Source organism: Calidris pugnax, unplaced genomic scaffold, assembly GCF_001431845.1.
Source record: "Calidris pugnax isolate Ruff unplaced genomic scaffold, ASM143184v1 scaffold135, whole genome shotgun sequence".
Classification (NCBI taxonomy): Eukaryota; Metazoa; Chordata; class Aves; order Charadriiformes; family Scolopacidae; genus Calidris; species Calidris pugnax.
Window position 1 is genome coordinate 541252 of NW_015090961.1, and position 13294 is coordinate 554545.

A 13294-nucleotide genomic window follows, 5' to 3' on the forward strand; every position below is an offset into this window, starting at 1 on the left:
ACCAAAAAACCCCAAACAAACAAAACGCAAACCACACAACAACAGACCCCACCTGGAGAACTGTGTCCTGCTCTGGAGTCCTCAGCACAGGAAGGACATTGGAGCTGTTGGAGCGGGGCCAGAGGAGGCCACAGAGATGCTGGGAGGGCTGGAGCCCCTCTGCCATGATGACAGGCTGAGAGAGTTGGGGGGGTTCAGCCTGGAGAAGAGAAGGCTCCGGGGAGACCTTAGAGCCCCTTCCAGTCCCTCAAGGGGCTCCAGGAGAGATGGGGAGGGACTCTGGATGAGGGAGGGGAGCCCTAGGACAAGGGGGAAGGGTTTGACACTGAAAGAGGGGAGATGGAGCTGAGATCTCAGGAAGAACTTCTTTGGTGTGAGGGTGGTGAGAGCCTGGCCCAGGTTGCCCAGAGAAGCTGTGGCTGCCCCATCCCTGGAGGGGTTCAAGGGCAGGTTGGAGGGGGCTTGGTGCAACCTGGGCTGGTGGGAGGTGTCCCTGCCCAGGGCAGGGGGTGGCCTGGATGGTCTTTAAGGTCTCTTCCAACTCTAACCATTCTATGATTCACCAGCAGCAAAGGGAGACAGAGGACACTCTGAGAAATGAGTTTGCTTTTGCAGAGCTGAACTCGTGTCAGGCTGAAACTAGAACCTCGATGTCCTGATTTCCCAACCCGTCTTGAGGATGTTCTCAGCTGAAGTCACTGATCTGAGCCATCTGAACCTCAGTTTCCTATGAGCACCTTCACTGATGCTGTCAGCTGCCGAGTACTGTCTGGTTTTCCCATTCTTTTCTCTCCACCACTTTATTCTTTTACCCACAGCAATTTATCTTTTCTCTTTATTTACCTCAAGTTCTAAACAGCTCAGGGTAGGAGACCATTCAGAACTGAGTGATGCTGTGGTTCAGTTCAGGGGTCTCATCGCTGGCTGGGAAAACCACAGGCACAGATTTGGCAGGATCTGGCATTAAATGTCCTGGCATTAACATTACGTGGGTAAGTCATTTGGCTTCACTGCTGCCCCAGATAAAACTGCAGAGGGATTTATCTCCTTTGCCAAATTCTGTGGTGACAGATAGTGATAGTTGTGACCTGCTGGGTTTGAGAGAGGTGATTTAATAGATCAAACTGTCACTCCTTAAGCTGTTTTGTGTCTCCCTCCTGCTTCCAGCTGATCTCCCCTGTGATGATATCATTGCTGGTGTCTCACTAGCGACTAACTCTCGATACAACTTGTGGTTCCACCTCCAGGACCATCTTCCACCTCCCTTCCCTCCTGCTCCTTGCTCCCTTCCATTCGGGGACACGCTGCACCAGGCTGGTTTGTGAGTGATGGAAGTCAATGCCACATCCCTTTAACCGCTGCAAAACACACAAGTTAGTTGGGAGCAAAAGAGATATATTTTTTTTTTCTTGATTAGAACTTAGCATCATTAAGTGAGAGAGAGAAGTGTGTGCCTTTCCATCATTATGAAGATGCTTGGAGGCCAGGGAGGAGTGGGGAGCAGGGTCCAGCAGAGGCCACAGGAGATATTTATTTATGGGGCAGAGTCAGCAGGGAAGGACGGAGAGGGATGTAGCTAAAGTTCCAGCCAGGTTTGGTTTTCTTGTGGTGTGGACCTGAGTCAAAAGCAGTCAGATCTCTCCTTGTTGGAAAGTATTCCAGCAGGTCATTGTGTTCTGTTACCTGTTCTGGACAGGCTGGAGAGTTGGGCAGAGAGGAAACTGTTGTACTTCAATACAGGCAAGTGCAGGTGCTGCTCCTGGGGAGGAATAACCCCCTGCCCCAGGACAGGTTGGGGGTGACCTGCTGGACACCAGCTCTGAGGAGAAAGACCTGGGAGTCCTGGGGGACAACAGGATGCCCATGAGCCAGCAATGGGCCCTGGTGGCCAAGAAGGCCAATGGCATCCGGGGGGGCATCAGGAAGAGTGTGAGCAGCAGGTGGAGGGAGGTCATCGTGCCCCTCTGCTCTGCCCTGGGGAGGCCCCAGCTGGAGCACTGGGACCAGTTCTGGGCTCCCCAGTTCCAGAAGGACAGGGAACTGCTGGAGAGGGGACAGCAGAGGGCTACAAAGATGATGAGGGGCCTGGAGCATCTCTCTGATGAGGAGAGGCTGAGGGACTTGGGTCTTTTCAGTCTGGAGAAGAGAAGACTGAGGGGGGATCTGATCAACACCTATAAATACTGAAAGGGTGGGTGTCAGGAGGATGGGGCCAGGCTTTTTTCAGTGGTGCCCAGGGACAGGACAAGAGGGAATGGGCACAAACTGGAACATGGGAAGTTCCATCTGAACATGAGGAGGAACTTCTTCACTTTGAGGGTGGCAGAGCCCGGGCAGAGGCTGCCCAGGGAGGGGGTGGGGTCTCCTTCTCTGGAGACATTCAAACCCGCCTGGACACGTTGCTGTGGGACCTGCTCTGGGTGGCCCTGCTCTGGCAGGGGCTTGGACTGGATGATCTCCAGAGGTCCCTGCCAACTGCATAGCATTCTGTGATTCTGTGATTTCTGCTTCCACTGCTGAAATTCAGGCATAATTTCACTGTAGGAGGAGTGTGCTCTGTGCCTGTCAGTGGCATCACGCTTGCAGATATTCTTCAAGCAACCCAGATAAATTTGGTGGATTTTTTTGTGTGTGTGCGTGTGCTTCGGGTAATTTTTTGTATATTTTGGGGGGTTTATTTTGACTGTAAAATTGGATTAGGGGAGCAAAACGTGCATGTGACTTCCCATCTTTTCTATAGCCACGTGTAAATAAGGAGTGAAATATAAATATCTGAGGTAGGGCTGTTATCAGTTCCCTTCCCCAGCCATCATCTTCCCCTTTTCTGTCCTTTAGCTGCATTCACTGCTGAGCAGGATGTCACTGCTCTGCTCCAAAACGCAGGCTCAGTCCTCTGGGGAGAACCAGCAGCACGACTCCCGCTGCCTTCATTACTAAAGGTAGCGAGCTCAGTCTTACTGAATTTTCACAAATATTTTAGATATACATTTACACATCCCCACATGTAGATACACAAAGTAAGACTTAGATGTATGAGTATGTGTATGTAAATTATTTTTTTATATATATATAAAAACCTATATATATATATATATGTATAAATGAGAGAGGGAGGTTTGGATTCCTCTTCCTGCACAGCAGAATGCTGGCTGTCCTCAGTCACGGGGCTGACTTGGCAGGCACAGGATTGCAGAAGGTGGTTGTTAGAACAACTTTCAAGAGTACACGGCGTACTGCATCCATCCTGGCGCCGCTCCCGCAAACAGCATCGATTTGCAGCTTGTCTGGTTGCTCTTCCCACTCATTCATCGCTTCCAGCAGCGTCTCCTCCTTTGTCCTTTTCTGATACCAACAAGTTAACGTTTGGGATGCTTCCCAAAGGGTGGCTGGAGGGAACACCTTTGAGATGAGCATCCTCTGCTGCTCCAGGTGCCAATGAGCTGAAGAAGGGGCTGAGAGCAGCTTGTTTAATCCAGAAAAAAATTCTTCCACGTAGTGTTTGGTTGCCCTTCATGTAATAGTGATGATGTTCCATCGTTGTCTTTGGTTGCAGCAGCAGCATCTCCTGGCTGTGTCTAGCAAGAGCGTTGCTGGGAAAACCCACACGTGTGTGGCCGGTGCCAGTGCTGGTCCAGTGCCTGTGTTGGCTGTTGTGGCCAGGAGGTCAAGGGAGGTCATTCTCCTCCTCTGCTCAGCACTGGTGAGGCCACAACTGGAATCCTGCCTCCAGTTCTGGGCTCCCCAGTTCAAGAGAGACAGGGAACTGCTGGAGAGAGTCCAGCGTAGGGCACCAGAGATGATGGAGGGATTGGAGCATCTCCCTGGTGAGGAAAGGCTGAGAGAGCTGGGGCTCTTGAGCCTGGAGAAGGCTGAGGGGAAACCTTCTTAGTGCTCCCAAGTGTCTAAAGGGCAGTTTGAGGGAGGAAGGAGCCAGACCCTTTTCAGTGGTTCCCAGGGACAGGACGAGGGGCAACGGGCACAAGCTGCACCATGGGAAGTTCCACTGCAATGTGAGGAAGAACTTGTTTGGGGTGAGGGTGGCAGAGCCCTGGCAGAGGCTGCCCAGGGAGGGTGTGGAGTCCCCTTCTCTGGAGATCTTCAGGCCCCACCTGGATGCTCCTGAGTGCTGTGCTCTGGGCAGCCCTGCTTTGGCAGGGGAGTGGGACTGGATGGGCTCTAGAAGGTTCCTTCCAACACTGACAATTCCCTGATTCCATGATACGCGTGTGCTACCCTGTACTTGGGCATTGACTTGTTGCCTGTCCCGTTCCTTGAGCCTCCCAGTCTATCAGCAGATGTCAGTGTTGGTGTTTCTTCTCCTTGTGCTTCTGTGGGTGTATCTGCGCTTCTTTGCGCAGGGTATTTCACCCCCGTCCCTTGTGTTCCTGCTGTCCTGATGCTTCTCCCCAGTGCCTTTGGGTGAGCTGCTGGCTTTGCCTGGCACAGTTCGGGTGGATGTTGTGGAAGGAGAGGGCCAGGAGGCAGTTTAGGCAGAGGGACCTCGGAGTCGATTGTCTTTTCCGTGGGGAACCAGGGTGTCTGTGCAGGGGGTGCTCAGAGGCGTCTGTCTGAAACGCTGCACCCTCCATGGTCTGTGTCCCCTCTGGTGGTGCTGCTGGTGGAAAGTACACTTGTCTTGAAGAGAAGAGAAGCCTTTTTGCTGTTTGTGACTGTTACTGGAGTTCTCAGTTTGTTTTGTGAGGCGTGATGCCACGTTGGTTGGAGCACGGCTGGATGGGCCCTGCCCCATCTCCCTGGAGCGCTCTCAGAGGGTGCGTGTTGGGGGCTGCAGGGTCTTGCCGAAGGGCCTTGCATGGACATGAAAGCTCGAAGCCTACAAACAGCAGGCAAATTGACTGGCTTTCAGCAATGAGGATTTGGAAGATGAAGAGTTTAAGCTACATAATTTAATAACCCTTGGGGTCCTAACCCGCTTCCCAGGGTCTCCCCATATCCGATGCTTTCATTCCTGTGGCTGTGGCTCCTCCTGCTGCACCGCAGCCGCTGCACGGACTGACATGCAGCGCTCCCTTCACCTGGAAAAATTACTGCTCTTTGTGAGCTGGTAGCGAGGAAAAGATTGATATGAGAGAAAGAAATACGTTGCATTAGAGAATAAAAGATTCTCGGGTGGAATAGTAGCCCTAATGAAGAGAGACTGAAAGCGGTGTCTTACGGGATGGACGGGAGGGGAAGGCGCAGGAGGAGCCGCAGGAATGTGTGAACATGTCTCTGGTCAGAGGTTGGGGAGGATGGACCTGTGGCCCTGGACACCATCCTGTTGATGTGTGTTGCTAATTCAGAGTGGACCTTCCTGCTCCTGCACTAGGCACACTCCAACCCCCCTTTGGAAAGAAGTAATCTACACAAGAAACTGTATTTTGGAATTACTTCAATTTTACTGTTTGCTGACTGTTAGAAAAGTCACCCAATAATTTGTTAAAGTGAGGCCAAGTTTGTGCAGAGACACAACGATTCATTGGCCCAGCAGAGAGACTGGAAACCAGCCCCGACTTTGGTTAAGTCAAGTCCTCCATGAACCCTCAGAGATGCTTGAGGGGAAGGATGGGGACCCCTGTGCCCCCTGCTCAGGGGCTGCGCACACGCTGAAGGGGAGCAAATGTTCAGAGTGATTTGTTGGATGTAGCTCAAAAAGGAATTTGGAGGAATTAGAGCAACTTGCAGAAAATGACACTTGTTAGATTTCACTTTCCAAGTGTGTAATTTATAAAGCTGCAAGAGGAGCTGTCAGGAACGACTGTTGAAAATGAAGTCAAAAGAGGTCATGAGAATATAAATTGTTTTTCCCCCTCCTTTTAAAAGATTTACGATAACACTTTCTCTTTGTAAAGAGTTTGTAAGCCTGGGGTGTGAATCATGTGTGTTGTACGTGATGGATGCACCGTACGTGGTTTTGTCACTATTTAATACTGAGCAGGGAGAAACCTGGCTGTCAGGATTGGCTGGAACAGTAAAAAGAGCATAAATCTATTTATAGGTGGTTTGTTTTTTTTTCCTTTTCTTGTTAATGTTAGGAAGAACAGAATGGCAATGGTGCAGGAGGGGCCACCACCTGTGGTAGTATTCATGGTCAGTTATAAGAACCACAGGGCAGAAAACACTCTAAATTGATATGTGCTCCACGATGCAAATTATTAATAGCATTCGAGGCATCGCTTTGTGTGGCTCTTGGAGGAAATGGGAGTAAGGGAACGGTGGAGGGATGGATTCCGGAGGGTGGGATGGAGGAGAAGAGGTTGGTGCTTGCTGTAAACCAGGAGCCGAGGGTTAGATCTCGGGGACAGGGGTGCAGTGAATGGAACACTGGAAATTTCTGCATGATTGCTAAAATAAGGCACAGCAGTTGGATTTCAGAGAGGGACAGATTTCCGAGTGGAAATAGCACTGAAATGTAGGCTCACTAGATAATAAAATGGCAAGGAGAAGACTAGCTGGTCCAGCTGGAGCAGGGGAGGTGATGGGCTCAAGCCTTCAGTGAACTCCAGGAAAACCAGAGGATTGTTTGAGAGAGAGAGAAGAAGAGCAAGGATGGCAGATGGGGGAATTAAACATTGAAAGAGAAGACCAGAAGTGGGCAGTGAGGCAGAACTTGTTTAGAGGCTTGTTAGTAAGGGGAAGGAATGGATGATGTGGGAGAAGAAGCAGAGAAGTTCTACTGCCTCAAGCGAAATAGATCATGTTGGCTTGAATTTGAAAAGAAGAGGGAAAGAGTCTGCTGATTCTTGCACTGGAACCAATATTGTAGCTGTGTTCGTGCTGGCACAGCTTAATGGTGATGGTGGTGCTCTGGGAAGGAGCTCAAAGGCAGCCTTGGGTGAGATAGATATATACACACACACATACATATATGCTGATATATACACACATATATCTGTGTGCTTCCTCTCCCCCAGATTGGGTTGGGTTTGGAAGATAATAATATTATTTATTGAAACATTTATTAATGTTATTATGAAAGTGTCTGGTGTTGTTTGACTATTTGCGGGTGATCAAAATATTAAATTTGGGGTTTATAACCAAAGAAATAATCTTACGGGGGTTGATCTTCTGATCACGCGTGGATTTTAGTCATATTAAAGCTGAAGCTAGATCTCGAAGTCTTGTACTATTTACAAACCTGGAAAAATAAGAAAACTTTTTTAAAAGGTTCACTGGACGGGGGAGCCCAAGGGTTTGAACGTGGCTTAAGAGCGAAACGATTTTAAATACTCATGTTGCATGGAACTTGGTTTTTCTAAGCAAGAAGAAAAAATCTCTGACTAGATGACATCTCCAACAGTTTATTAAGAGTAAATACAAAGAAGAAAAGTATAATTTACAGGGGAGAACTATGACTCACCGTTAGAGTATGTTTTTCATCTCCAGAAAGGGTGAGAAATAGCCAAATAGCGATTTGATTTGGCAAAGAAAGCTTTTTAACCACGGGGTGTAAAGAGGGGAGAGACGAGAACGTAGTGAAGATTGGAGTCCCCATCCCTGGAGGTATTTAAAAGCCGGGCAGATGCGGTGCTGAGGGACATGGGTCAGTGGTGGTTTGGGCAGTGTTGGGTTGATGGTTGGACTTTATGATCTGAAAGGTCCCTCCCAACCCAGACAACTCCATGGTTCTATGATTCTATGGTCCAAATGTTCAATGAGAGCCCTCTCGCTTCCAGCGAAGGGGAAGTATTGTATGAATAGTTTGGAATAACTAATAAGATTTGGAGCTGAGATGATAGTTTCCAAGGGGAAAGCAAAATTTTAATTTTTTGGTGTATGGTGTCTGGGACCCAGATATTTTCCATGCTGGAATATTGGGGTATGTTTGCATGAAAATATCAAAGCTGATGGCAATGGCAAGACTTGTATAGTACCTGTATATAGGAATAATTCAAGGTCCAGTTTCTGCAATCAGTTGGGAATTACATTCAAGAAATTCCCTGCAGTAGTGGGGGTCCATAACCCTGGTGGTGGTGGTGGAAATGCCACTTGCTCCAGAGACTGGGATGGCTCCTTGTGGAGGAGGTTCGAACAAGGGCTCCATCTCCCCCTGATCTGCCCAGGGAACGATTCGAAAAGACAGAGTCAGTTTGGAGGAAAAAAATAATCCCGGAGGCTTTGTTTTAAAGTTAAATTTTAATTCCCTTTTTTACAGATCTCATCTTTTCCAAAAGGCTTGTGAGCCCTTTGGAGCCCAGTTAATTTTATGCACTTGTATATCACAAGGAGAGTGGAAAAGGATGAGAGACGGTTGGAGTGTTTTTTCTTCTTTGTACAAATTAAACTCAATCAGGTGATGACTGGAGAGGGAGAAAAGGTTTATTTTAACAACCAAAACTCTTAACCTGCTTTCAGGGTAAGGAAGCAAAATTACAGAGCAAAAACCTGTGATAAAAAGCTGGCGCTAGAGGAGGGAGATAAAACAGGAGACGTGATACAACCAGCTGGGGAGCCTAAAGGGGACCTGTTTCTCTGTGACTGTGTATACAGAGATGGCATGGCCTTTTTTTCCCCCTTGTATAGAATTAGTTTAAAACGTGATTACATAAGAAAACATCTGAACAAAACCCAAAGGCCATGTCTGGCAAAATGTCCTGACTTTCAATGCGCTTGGGGGTTGGGGGTTTCCTGCCTCGCGGTCGGTGCTGATGGAACTCTCTGTTAATATTGGCAGCCTCATCTCAGCTTTGGGGCTTGATTGAAAGGTTTTGAGATCTGGCTGTTGTGGCTGCCTGAATGGTGCATTTTGTGCACGTCATCTTCCAGGAATGTGTTCCTGTTGGAAGCTCCTGTCCTGAAGACACATGGAGCTGCATGGCTTCAATTAATTTTCTTGGCACATGGGCAGAAGCCGATGCCCAGGCGCCCGGCACAGCCCCGCCGTTGTACGGGGCATTACATCCATGGTGTGTGATAACTTCTTGTGTGCCTGAGCCTCTGGTTCTATAGTAAAAGTATTGATTGTGTTGGAATTTGCTGTAAATATAAGCTTTGGAACTAATCTTGGAAAAAAACCCCCAAAACCACAACCTAACCCAACCAACCCATCAAGCCCCCCAGCTCCCCAGTGAAACAATTATAAGCTGATATATTTTCTGTTTCTTTTTCTCCTGGAAAACTTAAAATGAAAGATCATGTTCATTTTTATTCTTAGTGTCCATACGTTGCAGTCGGTGAGGAAATTTTTGTTTGTGTTTTAACACAGCCCCCACAGCGACAACCCTTTTTTTTTTTTCCAAGCGACTGAGGGATGGATTTCAAACCCAGTAAACGTTGCCTGTTGCTAAAACCTGCAAAACTGAGCACCGGGCTGTTTCTAAGCAATTAAACATTGTGTGTAGCTCACGCCTGAGCTCCGAATGACGCCATCTCGCCCGGCAGGTGCTCTCCTCAAAGCGGGTGAAGATATTTCTCCAGGGAATTTGGTTTCTGTGTTTCCCTCCTGGGCAGAGGGGGCACTCGGGGCACGGGGGGCCCTTTGCAGAGGGGGATTTTAGAACCTGGTTTTGGTTCTATCATGTCGGGTTCTCCCCTTAGAGGAGAATATCTCTGTATTAAGTTTCATTGCGTCATTATTTTCTTCTTTAAACTTCTAATCTTAATTATAATAAATGTTTCTAGGAGAAATATTGGGTATCGTTGAGGTAGGTGTGTCCTGTCCCGTGTTTTCCTGTTTATGTAGCACAGAATCACAGGATGGCATGGGGTTGGAAGGGACCTCTGGAGATCATCCAGTCCAACCCCCTGCCAGAGCAGGGCCACCCAGAGCAGGTCCCACAGGAATGTGTCCAGGTGGGTTTGAATGTCTCCAGAGAAGGAAACTCCACCACCTCCCTGGGCAGCCTCTGCCAGGGCTCTGCCACCCTCACAGGAAAGAAGCTCCTCCTTTTACATATATATGTTAAAAAAACCCCAACAAACAAAGAAACAACAAAACCAAGAAAAATGTACAAGTGTCTAAAGGGTGGGTTGAAGGAGGATGGAGCCGGACTCTTTCCAGTGATTCCCAGTGACAGGACGAGGGGCAACGGGCACAAGCTGGAAGATGGGAAGTTCCACTGCAATGTGAGGAAGAACTTGTTTGGGGTGAGGGTGGCAGAGCCCTGGCAGAGGCTGCCCAGGGAGGGTGTGGAGTCCCCTTCTCTGGAGATCTTCAAGCCCCACCTGGATGCTCCTGAGTGCTGTGCTCTGGGCAGCCCTGCTTTGGCAGGGGAGTTGGGCTGGATGGGCTCTAGAGGTCCCTTCCAACTCTGACAATTCCCTGATTCCGTGAAGGAAAAAAAAAGAAAAGTAAAAGGAAAGCTCACTTCTGGCCAAGATCGGCTGATTTGCTCCTCATTCCTTTCTTTAATTTTTAGAAGGTCTTGATTATTTCAAGGTTGCTGGTGTTCACCTTCTGAGAGTAAAATGACAGCATTTCAGGGTGATATTGGGGAAAAAAGAAAGGAAGAGCAGTAGAGAAGTGGATTTCTCTCTCTGTCTTGGATAGCGTTATCACAATTAAAAACAATGGATTAAAAGATGTAAGTGCTGTGACAGATGAGTCCATTGTGTGTCTCTGGCTGTTGTTCTGGCCAGTGTTAGGAGCAGATTGGTCCTCACTTGGAGATGAACTCTGTGTGTGAGAGCCTGCAAAAGCTCAGGCAGAGCTTCCTCCTGTATCTCCTCCCATCGATGCTTTGGGGTCCAGTTGGGTGAGAAACTGGGACTGTGTGAGGGCTGAGCGTGTGCCGGGGAGACGGGGGTTCAGCAGATGCTGGTGCTGCCATGGACGTGCCTTTGGGAAGAAGGGGAAAAAGGGCGTTCTGTTCTGAAGGTGTGAGAGCAACGAGTCTGAGAGCCCCGTTCCTGGGAAGTGTTCCTTTTCTTCATCCCAACATTTGATTTTTGCAACGTGTGGTGACCGATGGTTAATGTTTTCTGGCTGTGTGTTCTTTCAGGTGGAGGCGTTGACCCACCAGCCTCGAGCCACAACAGTCCACGCGGTCCGAGATTCAGAACTTGCCAAGCTCCCGGAGGGAGCACTGACATCCATCAAACGCAAATTCCCCCAGGTAAGAAAATGAAAAGTATTTTCTGTCTGTCTCAAAAGATGTCTGAGGAGCTGAAGCTCCCCATTAGCACCACGTCCTCTGGGTTTTGTGTATGATTGATGGGCACCGAGAAAACATTTGGTTCTCTCTGTCTGCATGATCTGATCTATACTGACTTTCACCAGCTTCGCTTCCCTTATCTTCTAATCTGTTTGAGGATGTTTTATTGTGGGGCTGTTTGTGTATCTGGGAGAAGTTCATGCTAAATGCAGGTTGTGTATAGAATCACAGAATTGTCTGGGTTGGAAGGGACCTTTCAGATCGTTGAGTCCAACCATCAACCTCACTCTGATCAAACCCATCCCTAACCCGTGTCTCTAAGCACTATGTCGCCCCGTCTTTTAAATCCCTCCAGGGATGGGGCCTCAACCCCTTCCCTGGGCAGCCCATTCCAAGGCTTCATAACCCTTCCCGTGGAAACATTTTTCATAATCTCCATCTGAACCTCCCCTGGTGCAACTTGAGGCCATTTCCTCTTGTCCCATCACCTGTTCCTTGGGAGCAGAGACCGACCCCCCCTGGCTACACCCTCCTTTCAGGGAGTTGGAGAGAGCGAGAAGGTCTCCCCTCAGCCTCCTTTTCTCCAGGCTGAACACCCCCAGCTCCCTCAGCCTCTCCTCACAAGACTTGTGCTCCAGACCCCTCCCCAGCTCCATTGCCCTTCTCTGAACCCGTTCCAGCCCCTCGATGTCAAAGGGGAAACCACTTAGTGCTATTGATAGTAAATGAAAGTTTGACTTCTAAAATCACTTTACAATGTTGTGATTTGTTTGCCTTGCTCCCTGGGACTCAAAGTCAGCACTTGGTTGTATGTACCTTTGTTTCCAGAGCATTGGTATTTGGGGGGTGGGCTTCCTCTTCCGTGTGTTTTAGGCTGTCAGTCCTCGTTCTGCAACCGCCAGGTCTGTCTGTGTCCTGAAGACTCTGATTGCTCCCTCTGAATCCATCAACTCATCCATCTTCTTTAATTCACTTGACATTATACCTCTCTCCTGCGAATCTGGAGACTGACGGACGTGAAATTTAATTCTTTTGTCCCTAAGTGCATCAGGGACATTATAGGAAGCACTAAATCATTGCTCTAGCCTTAAAGGCAATTCTTTAATACTGTTATTTCAGCTTATTTCTGATTTTTTTCTTTTTGCTGTCTTTAAGTCATATACTTATTTTACCAGATCTCTTAAAAAAACCTGCAAAAGTAATACACCCAATTATAATACTTGTATTCTTTTGCCTTCCTGGCACCCATAATAATGTTTTTGATTATTTTTTTTAACTGTATAATATAAGGCCTGCATTCATGCATTCTCATGTTTAAAAAAAACCTGTGGGGATTTGTCTGTGTTATTGCTGGGATGATTTCCTCGTTGAGGTAAGTGTTCAGAAGTTAGGACAGTGAAAACAAATCTTCCTGCTTTGCCCAGAAGCATTGTTTTTGTTTAAGTGTTTCTGAGCTTGTGTTGTAGGTTTTTGAGACGCTCCTGTTCTCTGGATCTCTCTGAAATATCCTCAGATTCCCTGTGTAAGGCAGGGATTTCCTGCAGCCTCTGGTTCATCCCAGCCCCAACCAGGGTCCTGCCAGTGGCATGTCCCCTCTTGAGTTGTCCTTTCAAGCGTCACCCTCCTTGTGATGGATCAGGAAAGGGATAAATGAGCCGGGTGAAATTTAAACCCACCTTTCTCCTTCCATAGGGGATTATTTTAAATGTCATTGTAAACATACAATCTGTAAGTTACCAGTAAGCACTGAACATGTTATATTTAGTGATGCCTTGAACACAGCTGTGTGCAGCTCAGCGCTCTAATTTTCCCTCTTTTCCTGGGGCAAGAATTGATTTCAGCCTCTCTTTTCTCTCTCTTCCCTTTTCCTATTCTATCAGTTGGCAAAATTTAAGAGTGCCATCTGTGGAGATCTAAATCTTTTTGCTTTGCAATTTAAGTTGAGCCTGAGTGTCACATTTCTAGTACAATCCAATAGAAACCAAATGTCTTTCCCGTGTCTAAAGAGTGCAGCCCGTCAGCCTCCAATTACTCACCTATTTTAATATGGAATTAGTTTTCTCTGGAGTTGCATGTAGTTTGGCTGATTGGTTGCAATGACACAACATGCTAAAATAGATCTTTTAAGGAAATGTGTTGCAAAAAAGGTTGTTAGAAAACCATGTTCTTGCTGCTGTTTGAGATCTCCAAATTCTAAATAG

General features: G+C 47.8%; 1 protein-coding gene across 2 annotated transcripts in view; it reads left to right on the plus strand.

The window, feature by feature from the left end:
- PNPLA7 (patatin like phospholipase domain containing 7) overlaps positions 1-13294 on the plus strand; it is a 151455-nt gene that overhangs the window by 52678 nt on the left and 85483 nt on the right. For both annotated transcript variants that reach the window (XM_014952362.1, XM_014952363.1), the window contains one exon: positions 10941-11054. In XM_014952362.1, the coding sequence (XP_014807848.1) occupies positions 10941-11054 (114 nt within the window). The remainder of the gene's footprint in view (positions 1-10940; positions 11055-13294) is intronic.